General features: G+C 55.3%; 6 protein-coding genes across 6 annotated transcripts; 2 read left to right on the plus strand and 4 right to left on the minus strand.

Moving 5' to 3' along the window:
• Positions 1–32: 32 nt before the first annotated feature.
• BDP55DRAFT_128907 (HD domain-containing protein) lies at positions 33–916 on the minus strand. Its single transcript, XM_060565494.1, has one exon. The coding sequence runs from the start codon at positions 756–758 to the stop codon at positions 114–116; it is 645 nt and encodes a 214-aa protein (XP_060436126.1). The 5' UTR covers positions 759–916; the 3' UTR covers positions 33–113.
• A 3,054-nt stretch (positions 917–3,970) lies between these two features.
• On the plus strand, positions 3,971–4,888 carry BDP55DRAFT_722915 (uncharacterized protein; the record flags this gene model as incomplete). Its single annotated transcript, XM_060578666.1, has 1 exon — positions 3,971–4,888. One exon carries the CDS (start codon positions 3,971–3,973, stop codon positions 4,886–4,888), a length of 918 nt encoding a protein of 305 aa, XP_060436127.1.
• Positions 4,889–5,945: 1,057 nt separating this feature from the next.
• BDP55DRAFT_700071 (amidohydrolase) lies at positions 5,946–7,567 on the plus strand. The gene is made up of 2 exons (XM_060577906.1): positions 5,946–6,762; positions 6,846–7,567. The coding sequence occupies exons 1-2, from the start codon at positions 6,120–6,122 to the stop codon at positions 7,241–7,243; spliced, it is 1,041 nt and encodes a 346-aa protein (XP_060436128.1). The 5' UTR covers positions 5,946–6,119; the 3' UTR covers positions 7,244–7,567.
• A 599-nt stretch (positions 7,568–8,166) lies between these two features.
• BDP55DRAFT_128989 (uncharacterized protein) lies at positions 8,167–10,070 on the minus strand. Its single transcript, XM_060565495.1, has one exon. The coding sequence runs from the start codon at positions 9,629–9,631 to the stop codon at positions 8,354–8,356; it is 1,278 nt and encodes a 425-aa protein (XP_060436129.1). The 5' UTR covers positions 9,632–10,070; the 3' UTR covers positions 8,167–8,353.
• Positions 10,071–10,744: 674 nt separating this feature from the next.
• BDP55DRAFT_642724 (tryptophan RNA-binding attenuator protein-like domain-containing protein) lies at positions 10,745–12,970 on the minus strand. The gene is made up of 6 exons (XM_060573472.1): positions 12,711–12,970; positions 12,493–12,639; positions 12,411–12,425; positions 11,221–12,344; positions 10,991–11,164; positions 10,745–10,934 (listed from the first exon to the last, which is right to left on the minus strand). The coding sequence occupies exons 2-6, from the start codon at positions 12,512–12,514 to the stop codon at positions 10,887–10,889; spliced, it is 1,383 nt and encodes a 460-aa protein (XP_060436130.1). The 5' UTR covers positions 12,515–12,639; positions 12,711–12,970; the 3' UTR covers positions 10,745–10,886.
• Positions 12,971–13,840: 870 nt separating this feature from the next.
• BDP55DRAFT_625960 (glutamate-5-semialdehyde dehydrogenase) lies at positions 13,841–15,266 on the minus strand (the record flags this gene model as incomplete). Its single annotated transcript, XM_060571560.1, has 2 exons — positions 13,841–14,889; positions 14,966–15,266. The coding sequence occupies 2 exons, from the start codon at positions 15,264–15,266 to the stop codon at positions 13,841–13,843; spliced, it is 1,350 nt and encodes a 449-aa protein (XP_060436131.1).
• Between the last annotated feature and the right edge of the window lie 1,332 nt (positions 15,267–16,598).

Here is a 16,598-nt window from a genome sequence, read left to right on the forward strand (position 1 = left end):
TCGAGTAATCGTAATAGTCCGCGTTGAAACATGGACTGTAATATCAAAACAAAGCTGGGTATCGAGTTGAATCGAAGGGAAATATCATATCCGTATAAAGAATTGAAGCCCTCTCAGGCGCTGACAGGACCGGCCTCATCCTGCCACCACTCCATAAAGGTGAGAAGCCTCTTGGTCCGCTCCCGCGCCATCTCCCTCCCAGCATTCGTCTTCATCATCCCCTCCAGCCTCACCAGCTTCTCCTCAAAGTGGATGATGGAGTCATCCATGCTGCGCGCACCCTTGGCACCGCCAAACGTGAAGCACCGCCCGATACCCACGGCACCAATGGCGTCAAGGCGGTCGGCGTCCTGCACGACGGCGAGCTCCGGGTACTCTGCAATCAGCGCCCGGACGAGCGCCGGGTCCTTGATCTCGCTGGAGTAGCTGACGCCGAGGCAGATGGTCTGTACGCGGGCCGCGAGTTCGGGTGCCGCGCCGAGGGAGCGGAGGAGGGTGGAGACGAGGGTGGATGCGTCCTCTCCGGGCTGGAGGTACTTGCGGTCGCCGACGTCGTGAAGAAGGGCGGAGAGGGTGATGATGTGTTTGTCCAGGGCTGGGGTGGCTGGCGATTGCGCATGGATGCTGTGGGCGAGGGAGACGACGCGCTTGATGTGGTTGAAGTCGTGGGAGGCGTCGTATTTTGCCATGTAGGCCTCTACGTATTTTGTCACCTCGGAGACGAGCTCCTCGTTGGATGGTGATGCGGTTTGAGTCATATTGAAAACGGGATCTTGATACTCCACAGATGGGAAAGATTGTGTATAAGGAACTGGAGAAGACTGGATCGTCGATGGCGTTTATCAATGGCAACGGCAAGACTTCTCGCTGATGGATTGGTAATCCGACCTTTTCAACAGGGCTTTACCTCGAGGACGTCTAGCTAGACTAAGGATGAAAGAGGGGCTGCTGCCTTGGACCGTTGACTCAGACCGGCGATGTAACAGATTTCCGAACGCGACTTTGTTACGATGCGCCAAAGTAGATCGTTGACGCGAAACGCGTTATCACGGGATACTTCACGTGATCTTGCTCTACTGTAGGTGGGCACCACTGCTTCCAGTGTCCACATGGCTTATCCCTCTCACGGGCGATCCCGCTGTTTCCCGCCAGGTCCTCCCGTCTCCAACAAGGGAAACAAACAAACAACACACACTCGACCTCAGCACACCATTACAGATCTTTTGAACGGCGGCTAAGCGTCCGGGAAACACCATCCAAAGGGCCCATCTGTTGTGATGCTGCAACACACGTAACACTCATGAGCGCTCAGCTTGTCAGCCGACATCGATCTTACCATTCTGAGGTCAGACCGCTTCAAGCTCGCAGTTGCTTGTGAGACATCTGTCGGCATCAAGGACAAGGCCGATATACCAGAGTTGCAGCCAGCTTACGAGGCGCCGTCCTGCTAGGCTGCCACAGGCTCGCAGCCCTCTCTTCGCTTTTTTGATCAATTTGATGGAGTGGCAATCTCGATGGACCTTTCGCATTCGCGGTCCAGAACCACGGCAGGTATTTCTGAATCCCAGATCCCAGATACGATTGAGGGAAATATCACGAGCGGGCTTGCCGTCCCGGTCAGCGGGGATTTGAGTCCATCAGTGTGATGGACCTCACATACCCGCCGAGACTAGAGACGCATGGAGCCGGATGACGCACCTTGGACACTATGCCAAAGGAGGATGGTAAGAAGGGAAAGATCAAGAGCCGTTTCTACAATTCACATCCATCATCCTCTGAGGTGTGGGTGGCCCAAGGGCCACGCAGACGCAGCGGATGTCGACCGAAAGGCGGAGGACGGTAGTTTGTACTTGGCGGGCCGCACCACGATCGGCCATGTCGACTGACAGGGCCAGACCGCCCAGGGCGAGCCCACGCTGCCAGCCTGCCACGGCAGACAAGGCAGAGAAGCACGCACTTTAGAGTACGCTGCCCCGTTTTCTGTGCCCTTTCCCAGCTCCGGATCTCGGTAGTGTTTGATCTCCTCCAGCCCTTTGGGCCAAGTCTGTGGGGGTTTGTCTTTGGACGTTACCATCCGTCCCGGCTTGCACTTACCTCTATGACGAAGGCATCTAGCTCTGTCGACATTACCAGAGACTGACCTCGACTTTTTTTTCTTTTCTTGCATCGTCAGATCTGTGAAAAGTCTACCATGGTTCGACGTCAAAGCAGGTACGGGAGGCAGCTGGCAAACCGGAGGACGCAGACAGGTCTGCACATCACCCAGGCAGCCAGGGAACCAGGAACATGGCTTCTGGCATCACGTTTGCTCTTCCCTTTCTTCCGACTCGCGCGATCTTGGGTTCTTCCCTGGTCGAGCGGCTGGAAAGAGGACGGGATGTCAACTGACAATACGGATACTCCAATGAGGAAGGACATCAATCTCAGCAAGAGCTCTCGCATTTACATGCAGACGGCATGCATATTGACTCGTTGCATGATGCAGTATGCCAGTTGACTGTCTGCTTAATGCGGCCATACGGGCGAATGCCGTGCGAGAATTGAGAGATGTGGCTTTTCTGCTCATCTCTTACGGGCACGAGGACGAGCCAATCCCAGCGGGGACGGCAGCTCTCGACTACCTACACAGTGAGGTACGGTATTGAGCAATGAGGAGGGCGATGTTCTCGAGGGCTGGGAGCTTTCTTGTGAGTGGTGATGCTTTCGCAAACCTGCATCGTCCCGCGCATAGTCTTTGATTGGCTCGACCTGCAGCACATCACTTCAAGACTTGGTGATGGGGTGATAAGCGACCGGGCACAGAAGAGCGATGAGCGTGGGCTATTGGCCAATGAAGGCAGGGATTTAGACGCCCATTTCAAGCCGAAAAGAGCGACCGGCCCCATATCTCACGCAAAGATCGGAGGGAACCCGGAAGACTCCACTTTTCTCTTCTATTTTCGCCGACGGCTGCCCAGGGAACCCCTCACTCTCTCCTCTTCCTCTCTGTGATCTCAACCTCTCTCAGTCTCCTCTCACCATGCTTAACCGCCCAGCTTGCAGACTTGGCCCATCCCGGCGGCCATCTCATGGTAGCACCACTAAGGCAACGAGCAACAAGAGGTGACGGCTACCATGGTCCCCATCAACAGAAATGCTGCTCGGCTTCCTATTTGCCAGTACACCGCGGAGGGAAAGGCACACAGCCAACCACAGTACACAGTCGTTGCCTGAGTGTCCATTCTTGGACGAGGGGGGAAACCCCGGCCGGCTGATCCTTTTCGACGTCGCCCGCGGAGCTCATCACCAGTGTGATATTGGTTGCTTGCATCGACCATCCACAAGCCTCGTCCTCCCCAGCCCTTCTCTCATTGGGTCGCCCAGTCGAGTGACGCTTGATTTTTGCACGCTACGGCACGCTCCACGGTCCACACTTACACCTTGTGCTGACGAGCAACAAGTTCTTCCCCCGTTGCGTTACTCCAGCCATGAACCGGCGCCAGTAGCACCGCATCTCGAGTGGCTGTCTGTCGGTCCCCAACCCAACACCAACAACAAGGTGACGGGAGCGCAGAGGTAGACGGGTGGAGAACAGATGTGGTGGTGTTGGTGGTGGTGGTGGTGGTGGTGGTGGTGTTGGCCTCAACTAGGGCCTCTCCTGGGCCTCTAGGGACGGCCGGTCAAACCATATAATGGAAGCATCCCATCCTCTTCGATTCCAATTCCTCTTTCTCTCTTCAGCAAGCAATCAAACAACTAATTCCAGTTCTTCGTTTTTTCCCCTCCTCCCTTTTTTGTTCTTTCTTCTTTCCATAGAGCCGGTCTCTATCTTAATTCACACTCCAAACTAATACCCAATTTTTGCAAATCATCACCAAAGTTGCCGGTCAACTTGTCCCCTAGTAACGGAAATCTGGAATTTCTTGCTCAACGCACATTATTCAGCAAAGCCACCTAATCGCAGCACCCTTTTACGTCAAATACCGCAATAATGTCGTCCACTCAACTCTCCTTCTCCCTTCGTGTTTCCTCCGGTGTCAAGACCGTCCACTTGCTCGGCTCCTGGGACGGCTACGTCGGCCAGCTCCCTCTCTCCAAGGACAAGACTTCCTCCAAGTCCGGCTCATGGAAGGGCACCTTCAAGTTTGGCGGCTCCACTCTCTCCGCCGGCTCCCGCTACTGGTACTACTACATCATCGACGGCTACCACGTTGCCCACAACCCCAGCGTCGCCTCCACCGTTGAGCCCACCACCGGCCGCGAGTTGAACATCCTCGACCTCCCCGCCGGCTCCAAGTCCTCCAGCAAGTCCAGCTCCAAGTCAAGCAGCACCAGCTCTTCCAAGTCTTCCTCAAAGTCCTCTTCCCACTCCTCGTCCCGCAGCTCCCGCCACTCCTCCAAGGACAAGGACTCCAAGTCGAGCCGCCACCGCTCCTCGTCGCGCGACATCCCCAAGGGCCGCCCCCTCTCCGTCTCTCAGATCAAGGCCCCCAAGCCCATGTCGCCCCACGCCACCCAGCACATCCTCAACAGCGACTACTGCGACGACGAGACCATTGAGGAGCTCACCGCCCGCTTCGGCGCCGCCGGCTTCGACGAGGAGGACATCGTCACCGACTTCTCCGCCTCCGGCTCCCCCGTCTCCTCCACCGGCTCCAGCCTCTCCTACCGCTCCGACAGCTCCAGCCCCAGCTCCTCGCTCTCCGGCTACAGCACCCCCGGCTCCGACGTCAGCACCTGCACCTGCGAGCGCTACGGCATCACCCGCAAGGGCGACCGCGTCAAGATCGACTGCGGCGGCGCACGCTGCGGCTACGACGACAGCTCCGACTGCTCCGACTCCGAGTCCGACGAGGAGGAGGAGTACGCTCCCTCCACCACCCGCCGCCACGGCATCGTCGTCAGGTGAAGAGCTTCAATCTCTGCCCTGGGATGGGAACCACCAAAAGGAAAACCACCAAATACACGAAGATAGAAGGCCCCCATGTGGCCCGTACATTCATTTCGTCGCGCGATTGCCCCGCGCTCGCCGACGTGCTAATCATTGCATCCACCGAGGAAAAAGGCGGTTTGCGAACCGAGCCGGTCTCGGGCCCCGCCCGCCTCTCCTCGTTCCAAGTGGGTCGATGCTGCGACCCCGCGCCGCGCGGTGGCCCGCCGCCGCCGTCTGTCCCGTAAGACGGAGGTGTTTGCCGCCGCGCGCGTGAAACATCAAAACTCACCCGTTTCGTTTGTCATGTTCCCTCACTTGACAACAGCGGAGCCATCCTCGCGTTTCCCTTCATATCATAGGGAGGAAAATGCGAGAGACCTAGACTCCCAGGGGTTGGAAATAGGAGCCAGCGCATCCGCCGCTCCTGGGGATGAGACCGTTTTTCAAGCGGCTGCCGGGGGCTGGGCTTTAGGAAAGCTCCCGGGCCAGGCTGCTTTCTCATGAAGCAAGTTTCATGTAGATAGACAAGATTATCGCCACAGGCGGTTGTGGATAGATGCCGATCTGAATCTATTCATCATTTGAACACACCTTTAACTGTGCATCCGCTATGTGAATGTGAATGACAATACTGGAAATCTCATTTTGTCTGGGGTGATTTGGCATTCCCATCGAACATCCCACTCAAAATGCTCTCGCGAATTGTTGAATTGCCGAAAATGACAAGTAAACGATGCTGATGCCGGCAGACCGGTACAAGATGCCGCTGTGTCCGCGCCGGAGGTGGTCCGTCCCCTTCCCGTCCCCATCTAAGTAGGTACCTATCCGTACACAATAAACGCCCCGAAAGGTCGGTGCTCGGGGGAAAGATCCCCTGAAGAAGGCGGTGGGGACCACCAACGTCAGAAAAGGGGGGGGGGGGGGGGGGGTGCCGGCAGTGGGGCAGACAAGGGTGTTTGTGTGTGTGTCGCTGTTGCAACCCCGCGATGTCAAAGAAATAGGTGCGGGGACCTCACATCCTCCACCTGGCCTAGCTCAAACATCCTCCCTCCTACAAACACAACGACGCTGAACTTTTTTGTCGTCTTCAGCCTCGTCCTCGATCTTCGTCCCAGACGAAAAGATATCAATTGATCCCTCAGAAAAGAAGAAGCACTCAACTTCTCTTGAAACTCGTATCGGCAAGCAGCCCACCCCAAAGCCCACCATGGCCGCCGACTACCCCATCATCGACTCCCACATCCACCTCTACCCAGAGCAAGAAATCGAGACCCTCGCCTGGCCGACCCCAGGGAACCCCCTCGCGAAGCAACACTCCGTCGAAGACTACGTCGCCGCCACCGGCAGCCCAGCCAACCTAAAGGGCTTCATCTTTCTCGAAACAGACCGCAAACACGACCTCGAAGCCGGCGCCCGCGATGCCTCCGGCTGGGAGTTCCCCCTGATGGAAGTCTCCTGGCTCCGCCGCATCGCAGAGGGCAAACCCCGCGACGGCGAGGGCCACGGCCCGGATCACGCCAGCCTCTGCCTGGGCATCGTCCCCTGGGCTCCCTTGCCCTCCGGCGCCGCCGCCATGGAGAAGTACCTCGACCACGTCAAGACGGTCGCGGGCGACGCCGTCTGGCCCAAGATTCGCGGGTTCCGGTACTTGCTGCAGGATAAGCCGCACGGCACGGGGTTGACGGACGACTTCATCGACAGCTTGAAGCTCTTGGGCAAGAGGGGTTTCGTCTTCGACATGGGCGTCGACCAGCACCGCCGCGGCAACAAGCAGCTCGACGAGGCGTTGGAAATCATCTCCCGCGCTCACGAGGGTGTTCCGGAGGAGGAAAAGGTCACGTTCGTCATCAGTCAGTCCCCCCTCCCTTACCCCCTATCTCCCACCCACCCATGACTATGACAAGAAAGCTAACAAATACCCCCCCCAAACCAGACCACCTCTGCAAACCCGACCTCGGCATCATAAACACAACAGACCCCTCCTTCATCCACTGGCGCACCGCCATCTACGCCCTCTCCAAGTGCAGTAACACCTACATGAAGCTCTCGGGCGGCTTCTCCGAGATGCCCGACTCCCTCAAGAAACAAGACCCCAATGCCATCTTTGAGGCAATCTTCCCCTGGCTCGGCGTCGTCCTCGCCACGTTCGGCACCCGCCGCACAATGTTCGGCTCCGACTGGCCCGTCTGCACCGTCGGCGTCGACGAGGCCTGGCGCAAGTGGAAGCTCCTCGTCGAGCGCACGTGCTACATGGCCACCCTCGAGCCCGAGGACCAGGCCGCCCTGTTTGGTGGTACCGCGGCAAAGGCGTATGGCATCGAGGGCATTTGAGAAGTTTGTGTATGTGTGTGTGTGTTTCTTTTGGTTGTGACTGAATTGGGCTGTGTGCTATGGGCTATGATTACACTGGGCTTTACAGATGGGAAGATTTGATGAGAAAGAATGAATTCGCTGGTTTGTCGCGTCTAGATACTATAGTATTTGGTGGATTTGACGTTGGAGCGCGCGGGTATGTTTCTCACGACGGGGAGATATTACGACTTTGCACCCAGATACCACAAAATTAAAAACGTGTTTTCTTCCTATACTTAAACCACGTCTAAGAAGAACTACCCGCCAAGACACCCACCGTTGAGCGAAATAGCAAAAGAGTTCACCCCCCCGGTGCTGAACTGGGGGCTACATCTCTTGGTGCTCATGCTGGGATTCGAACTCGGGTACTCGCTAAGCCTGTCGTCGAGTAGGCTGGTTGGTGTGAATAATTGATTGTTGACTATAACCATTCCGCCACCACGCCACAGTTTGACCTGACCCCCGGCCTAGAGGGCGCCTGCTGCGCTGGTGACAGAATTGGACTTGGAGGGGTATATGAGGGCATGTTGTGTATTCGGGTGGTAGGCGAAAAGGGTATCGGATGAAAAGGTTGCGATGTGGGCTGGTGAACCTGAGGAAGGCGCGTAGGCTGTGGTGGTGGCTGCCCTGGCAACCGTCGAGGTTCCCAGTATCCAGTATGTTTCCCAAGGTCAGCAATGCCGGAGGGGAAAACACACTCATGAGCACGTACATGAGCTATAACGCAATTTCATTGAATGCAAACAGCTAGAGTCAGCCCTTGAGCTCAGTTCTAGTTGCTCCAAGCTTAGCTTCCTCGCTCAACTTTCCATATCCTTGATTTCAGCCCCTCAAGAATGATCAAAGGGCCCCCAAAACACATAATACTACTCTTCAAGCTCCTGCCATTGTATACACCTACACCCTTGCCACCCTCCAACGATCGATATGAGAATATCTCGCCGTAAAACTACAATTCAGAATTGATCTGAGAAAGCCAGAATTTGCCAGCTGATATGGAACTGTCCCGTCCACTGATGTATGCTCCGTGCTCCAATGCTCTCCATAGCCAAATCTTTGAGATGACAAGACCACAGCCGACTCATGGAATCAGCCAGGAATAGGTCGAAGTGCTCTCTTGGCTTGTCTTGCCTTGCATTCAAGGGCATAGCCAGGCTCGTTTGCTTTACGCCACTCGATGTACGCCTCGTAACTCTGCTGGCCAGCCGTGTCAGGGACTCGTGGTTTGGCAGCGCATCTGGGCGCCATGGCAGGACCGAACACAGGAGCATTCGCGTTCAACACAGACCCGTGGTGTATTACCGGTGTTTGTGTTGGGAACGGAGCGGTACAAGGCCCGGGAGTAGGCAATGCCAGACTTTTGGCCATCTGTCGAGCAAAACCAACAGCTGGGGCAACGTTGCTTGAATCAGAGTCATGGGCAGATGAGGGTAGAGTAGGCCGAATCGGATTGAACGGTGAACCAAGGGGCATCAGAGGGGGACCGGTTGTGTTGTGTGCAAATGATGGTGCAAAACCTGGAGCAGGTGGATTGAATGGTGCGGCAGGCATTTGGGTCGAAATGCCTAGTGGAGGTGCCATAATATTGTTCTGTAGACCAAAAGCTGGAATAGGAGATGCTGGAGGGACTTGTTGGAAAAGCGACGGATACAATATTGGTCTTGGCACGGAGGGTGTGAAGTTGAACGGCGGAAAAGGTTGCGTTCCTTGGATGCCAAACTTTGCGATTATGTTGGCAAACATCTCGTTCGGATCTTGCTCGGGAGCTTTACTGAGAGTCTTGCTCGCTATCTGCTCCAGAAGAGAGATAATGGTTTTCCTGTCCCTCTCTTCGGCCGTGTCTGCTGTAGCTGAGGATGTCTGAGGGGCAAAGGTGGAAAATTCCCTTGCTAGTGGGTTGAGAGTTCGAGCCTTGTGCGGCCCTCTGGTATCTATACCAGAATCTTCGGAATAATGTCTTGGACGAGTACCGTCATCCCTGGTGACCTTGTGTTTTGACTGTTCGCCTTGCAAAGGCCGCTGGAGCTTCCGTAAAAGCCCCTGAAAGCGATCATCTTGATTGTGTCCGGAGCCGCTATAACTCGGTTTGGTGTCCCGGAAACCAATGTTGACAATTGCTGGGTCGTGAATGACGGCCGAGTTACTCAGAATTTTCTCTTTCTGCAGATCTGGAGAGTGGTTCTTGTGGCTAGAGTCATCGCTCTCTTCGTGCTTGCAAGGACGTAAGAGATCAGTCATGGAAGACTTCCGAGGCGTGATTCCGGCCCCCTCTAATTGCTTACTGAACTCGGCTAGGTTATCAGGCCGAGTTTGCGATTTGAAACGGTTCGCATTTCTAATGCTGCGTATCTCTGCGTTGTTGAACATGCTATTGTGTTCATTGCAGTTGAGATCGGTGCATTCGTGAATAAAAACGTCCAAAACCACTGAGTCAGGAACCTTCTTCTAGATGGAACTCTTGCTCTGACTATGAAAAGGTACGACATTTACCAGGGCACATTGCGTCACGCCATCAACCATGCCGCTTTCCTTGATTGAGGCATGACTATTGTCTCTTGATACGGGATCGGTCGCGGTTTGAAAAGGGGCGACACCGGCCACGGGCTTCCGCCAGTTGCTAGCGATTTCAGCCACGCCGATTTCGGTATCAGTACTCGAGGTTCCTCGTCTCCGACGCATGTTGATTTGCGGTATATTCTGATCGTGTGGAGATAACGGCTTGCGCCAGTTGGCGGAGGCTAATGCCACTACTGTCTTCTCCATATCTCTGCCGACTTTATTAGTGACAAGTTTTCACCCGAAAAGAAGAGAATTTATTAGGCCATACCGTAGAGAATATGCGCTCGGTCAGCTAGAACTGTCGAAAATGGCGGATCGGACTGGGTGTTCCCGACGGAAGCCCAGTACGAAGCAGGACGATGGAGCCGGAAGTCGCTAGAGGAGACGGAGACGACAGGCGTGATGGACCCAAAGTGAGGTGAAGAAAGTTCTTCGCTGATGTAAAAGCATGCGCTGAGGCCCTTAAGTCTGCGATGATGTGTCCAAAATTGGAGAGCTGAGGTGATGGGTGTGATGTTGACGGATGATGTGAATGATGGAGGGAGGTTGGCAGGGAACTAAACGCGTCGAGGTCGTGTTTGCTTATTGTCGAATTACCCGGAAAGTTTGCTCCGTGCAGGAGGTGTGAAAAGGAAGAAGAAGGAGTTCACGATCGACGTGAGGAAACGGCAGGTTGAATGTTCTCATGGTTCAAACTGCCAGGAAGGACTCACCAACTACGACTTATCTCCGCTTGCTTAAAGTTTTTGAAAAAGACGCCAATTTCGCACCCAAGTAAGTCAGGAGTCATCCAAGACAACCTGGAAGTCTAGAACCACCATTTTGATATCATCGTTGACATGCTGTTGCAAGCCACCTCGGGTACAGAGCCAGTATAACAACGCAATGTGTCATGCACTTTAATCAAAGAACGTCAAAGAACATGCGTCAAGAAGAGAGGATATCAATTTGAACACGCTATATGTCGTAGAAAATTCAGGAAAATTGCCATCTTATGATAAACCAAGGTAGCGTAAAGTATGCAAGCAGGACTGCAGCCAAAGCCAAAAGAGGGTCCATCGCATTACATGCCTTGGGTTGCTTGTCCAGACAAGTAGGCACTAAAATGTTTCTGTGGTCCGAAGTGTTAGTCAGATTGAACAGCACAAACGATTGACGAAAACTAACCGCATTCCTCGTCTGCATGAAGACGGTCCCTGGGCCGGTAAATTTACACACCAGACCTTCGCCTGAGGAAAGGCCAGAGATGATACCGCCGGAGGCGACTCGTTCCATGATGTATTTCACGTTCCATGCCACTAAGTGGCCGTTATCGACCACATACTTTTCGCCTTCCATGAGCTATGTTTTGGTCAGCTGCTGCGTTATAGATATGGCCATACATGCCTGGGACTCACATCTTTGCGGATAATGGCACCGAAACTAGTCAGCCAGAGCAGACCAGTACCGCTAATCTTGTACACATACAAGCCCTCGCCACTGAAAATAGCCTTGCTGAGGCCTTGGCGCTTGTAGTCCTTAATGACACCCTGCGTCGAAGCCAGCCAGGCATCCTGCCCAACCGACCACGTCTCCTTGCCCGTAAGACGCAGACTAGTAACATCACCAAGCATAGGAGGCGCCAGAAGAAGCTCGCCGGGTCCAACATAAGTCGAGCTCGCCAGCTCAGCGCCAGCCACAAGCTTCTTCATGCTAAACTTGATCTGGCCCCTGAGTGTGATGGAATGCGACATGGCCACCATGACGCCGGGCTTCGCCTGCAGCGGGCAGCCCATCGCCAGCTGGACGGTCAGAATGGTATTGCTGTCGCGGTGGCTGATGCGGTAGCTGCCTCCGTTAAAGGTCCCGACATCGTCGACGGTCGCGGTGGCGCCGATAAAGTGCTGAGGCGGGGGCGCGCCGCCCACGAGGTTGGACGGGTTGCTCGTATCGACTGGTGCTTCCTCCACGTACTGCTTCTCTGGCAGGCTGGAGGCCTCGGGCGGTCCGTCGAAGGCGGGAGGCGGAGGGGAGAATTGAGGCTGCGAATCGGGGGTGCCTGCTTGTCGTAGGGGAAGCTGCGTCTGTTGGTGCTGTTGCTGGTGCTGAGGGGAGGGCTGCGGCGACTGCTGAGGAGGTGCTTGATACTGCTGCTGCTGCTGAGAAAGGCCGGGAGGTGGCGGGTATTGCGCCTGGTTCTGCGAGGGCGTCGTGGTTCCTTGGGGAGGAGGCGGGTAGGTGCTCCCCTGACGCGGTGATGCCTGCGAAGGAGGAGGGTAGCTCGCGCCATGTCCTGGCGACTGAGGGGGAGGCGGATAGTTATGGGGTGTGCTTGACTGGGGAGGAGGAGGGTAGTTGTTGCTGTGTTGCCCGGCAGCTTGCGGTGGAGGAGGGTAGTTCTGCGACTGCCCTTGCGAAGGCTGAGGCGGCGGAGGATAGCTCCCGCTATGGCTGCGCTGAGGTTGTGAGGGAGGAGCAGGGTACGAGAACTTGGTCTGGTTCGCGGGAGGTGATTGCGGCGGCGGCGGGTAGTTTTGCTGGGCTTGATTTCGAGTGTCTTGTCAGCGCTTCATCCGGGGAGAGTTTCCGCGCGATTGGAACAACGTACCTCCCGATGGAGGAGCTGAACGTTGTGGTCAGCGCAAGTTTCTTCGCCTTGCCGTATGGCGGGGTGAGAGTGAAGGACTTACGGGGATAATATTGGGAAGACATGGTCTCGCGGGATGTCGCGTCTCCTCGGCGGCGTAGATTCCGTGAGTATTATCGTGAGAAGAAGCCGATTCGAACAGAAAAAGAAGACAAGGTGAGAGATCGAGGGAAGAGAATGGTGAGTTGATCTGGCAGCAGGTCAGTCACACGCCAAGCTGGTCGCATCCCACCTCATCGCCATCGGCTGCCCCGCACTTACAGTTTGTCACCCAACAGCCCAATTGCAGAGCGTTCGTGGTATGAGTGCAGTCAGCTTCGAGTTTCACGAACAGCAAGCCCTTTGTCGCTTATCCTAGAGTCGCCGAAGCTTCCGAGCAGAATGTTCAAAAGACCAATAATCAAAGGAAGAAAACGATTGTCGCGCAAAAGGATAATGAGCGCCTCGGGGTCCAGAGCCATTAAAGAGGGAGCTTTCCACGCGCCAGAGCAATCCCGGCAAGCTTGCTGAGCTGCAGGAAGCTCCGCCGGCCCCCACCCCCCCTGTCATGGCCATGAAAGGTGGCCGCATCGCCGCCACCCCCCCAGCTTCCCGTTGGCCTGCAGAATATAAGTGTGGCAGCTTTGGTACACTTGTAGGGCAGTTGTATTGGTGAGCTATCGATGTTGGCCCGTCGTCCAATCGTTGGAGGCTGCCGAGCGCGATGGAGAGAGTCTCTAACTCTTTCGGGCGTCAGGTGAAGAGGGGCGGCGCTTAGAACCGTCCAACGGCGACTCGTCTTGCCATTGGTCCCTGGTCTCTCCCCCTTTTTCTCGGGAATCTCATGCCGTTCTCTGAGCCTCGAGCAATTCGTAAAGTCCGTAAGGTAAGTAGAAGTGGATGAATCGATTGTTTTCAGATTGTTCTAAGGTTTTGTGACTTCTTGCAGAGATCATGAATGGGCTTGGCTACACTGAAAACGGAAAACCCATTGTAAGGTGTTCAAAGATGACTTCCCGAACGACAGATGGGGCAGGCGTTACCAAAGTATGCTTGAGATATATTTCCAGAAGTTTTTATAAGACCTGCAGAAGGCGAATCAAATGGAGAAGCTGCTCTTGGCTTGTGACAGACCCGAGCGGAATACCAAGAGAAACCGGCACCCGGCCGATGGAGCCATACCGGACCGGCGAGACGTCCGTGCAATGTGGGGCCGATTCCATACCGAATGTCAGTGACATTTTCTACCGGGAATGAGCAGAGCGAACAATGAGGTAGTCAAAAGAACAACGCAGATAGATAATCATTGGAATTTTTTTCATTCGTTTCCTTCGTCACCCCCACGATGCTTACCTAACGCCGTTGGTCCCATGCTTTTCTCTTTTCCTTTTGTCTACACCCTCTTTTCCCCCTTAGAAAGCCAACTTCTCGTGCTTGAACGGCTTCTGGCCCTCTCCCTCACCATACGCCAACGAGACCTGTCCCTGGCCCCGAATCTTGTACTTGTAAATCATCAGACCCTCCAACCCAACGGGTCCGCGCGAGTGGATCTTGTTGGTGCTGATGCCAACCTCGGTGCCGAAGCCGTACCGCATGCCGTCCGCCATGCGCGTCGACGCGTTCCAGTACACGCCCGCGGCGTCAACAGCGGCCATGAACCGCTCGGCGTCGTCGGACGACGATGTGAGGATGCACTCGGTGTGCTTGGACCCGTGGGCGTGGATGTGCTGCACCGCCTCTTCGAGCGACGAGACGACCTTGACGGCAAGGTCGAGGCTGAGGAACTCGGTGTCGTAGTCTGCGTCCTTGGCGTCGATGACTCTCGAAGCCGCATCCCCAGAGATTTTGGACTGGAGGGCGGCCTTGGACTTGGCGTCGCAGTGCAGCGTGACGCCGGCCGCGACCAACGCCTCCGCGGCGGCGGGGAAGACGGAGTCGAGGGCGGACTCCTGGACGAGCAGGGTCTCGACGCTGTTGCAAGCGGCCGGGTAACTCGTCTTGGAGTCGACGAGGACCTTTGCCGCCATTCCGGCGTCGGCGGAGTCGCTCAGGTAAATAGAGCAGAGGCCGTCGGCGTGGCCGAGGACGGGGATCTTTGTCGACTCCTTGATGTAGCGCACGAGCTCGTTTGAGCCACGGGGGACGACGAGGTCGATATACTCGTCGAGGGCGAGGAGCTGGGGGATGACGTCGCGGGTGGTGACGAGCTGGACGGCCGGGTTGGGCACCTGGGACTTGTCGAGGGCGGCGGAGATGACTTTTGAGATTGCGATGAAGGACTCGGTGGATTCCTTGCCGCCCTTGAGGATAGCGGCGTTGCCTGACTTGATGGCCAGGGAGGCGATGTTGGCGATGACTTCGGGGCGGGCCTCGAAGATGATGAGGAGGACGCCGATGGGGCAGGTGACTCTCTCCAGAATGAGGCCGTCGTCCAGCTTGGTTCTCAGTGTAACTTTGCCGACTGTATCCAGAGTCAGAATACTGAATGACCCTTGTGCTTGTGAATTGGGCGAGTGAGCGAGTGAGTAAGTACATACCTGGGTCCTCCAGACCTCTCACATCCAAGATACCCTTGAGCATATCCTCAAACTTGCCCTTCTTGCCCAGGTCCAGGCGGGACACGAGACTCTGACTCAATTGGCCATCGGCGGCGGCTTTGCGGGCGAGCTCCAGGTCGCGCGCATTGGCGGCCAGAATGTCGTCCTTGGCCTCGGCGAGAGCGGCGTGGATGGCCGTCAGAGCGTCGTTGCGGGCTTCGGCAGGGAGGGTCGCGAGGATGTGAGAGGCCGATTTCGCACCCTTTGCGGCGTCGACGGGGGAGGCGTTGGTGAGGGACATTGTGAGCGGATGGGATGTGGAGGGTTCTCTCCAATGAAGTTGTGTGTATTAAGTTTGGTGCCGTCGAGCTGAAAAGTGCAAGACTTGTTGCCCTTCTTTGAGATACACTTACAAGCTCAGGGGAGTTCGGTGTGAGTCAATTCGCGATTCGATACACCTGGGCTTGTATGCTGGTTAATGGTGCGGTGCGCCACCCGGTGGGCAGCATGTTTGGCCATGAAAATTTGGAGCCCCGCACTCGGAGGGGAACAGAGGGAGTGAGTGAGACTGGGCACAGAGTTTTGTTTAATTGAGTTGAAGCAACTCTACCATACTCCAATAGCAAGTAGTACCTTAGATGGGTAACTTTAATTCAGCAACCTTACAGTTCCAGAGGCAGAATTTCAAAGTTTCTTTCAACTACTTGTATCCGTAAATGTGCATGGTGATGAGACTACCTTCGTTCGATACGATGTTGACCTCTCACTGGCCCAGTCAAGCGAGCAGGGATCGAAAGTCTTGCTCCTAACACGCAGAATGACAGTGAATGGGTGATAATTCGGAAATTACTCGGAAGAATCATCAGTCGAAGGGGAAGTGGTCGGGAAGCCTGAGTGGTTCATAACCTAACAATCCGCGGCCATGGCAACCTTCGATGAATAGTGAAGGGTTCGAGCTAGACTCTGCCGTTTGCTTTTTGCTCCGATCTGACACTGGCATTCTTGTACTTTTGTTCCATGATGCAACAATGCACACACCTTCACTCCAAATGTTTGAAGTTTAGGCCCAGCTTCTATAAACAGTTGGTTGAGATACCACCTTACTGACAACTACAAACAAACTCGAGTCATGAAATGGCTAGTAACCGTCTCCTGCACTGGGCTGTCGGACATTCCGCGACAGTCCCCTCCAAGCCGAGGTACATTGAGGCAACGTCAGCGACTGTCGAATCTTTCAGGCTTGCCCCATTCTCATCAACCTGGTTCACTGCGTGGTTCATCCGCCCTTCATCTCACCTCTCTGAGTGTCAGAGTGTCAACAACCTTCTACTTTTAGGTGTTGCCTCATCCGCGAGGGATGCTGCCAAGCATGCAGGCGACCGCCTATGCACTCCGCGAAGACCTAGACATGTCTCCTCCGACCCTCTCAGAGACATCAGAGCCCCAGTTCGCGGCGGGAGCTACCCGTTCCGCCTGATAAGAAATAAACCCTCGATAAGGAGTGAGCCGAAAAGATTCGGAGCATGTCCCAATTAGCTCAATCAACCACATCCCCCTTTGCCGATGGATCACGCCTTTCACGCCTTTGACTAAGCGGTTACAAGCCGGAAACAGGACCCAAGACGGCAATACC

Source organism: Colletotrichum godetiae, assembly GCF_030913485.1.
Source record: "Colletotrichum godetiae strain CBS 193.32 chromosome Unknown BDP55scaffold_2, whole genome shotgun sequence".
NCBI lineage: Eukaryota > Fungi > Ascomycota > Sordariomycetes > Glomerellales > Glomerellaceae > Colletotrichum > Colletotrichum godetiae.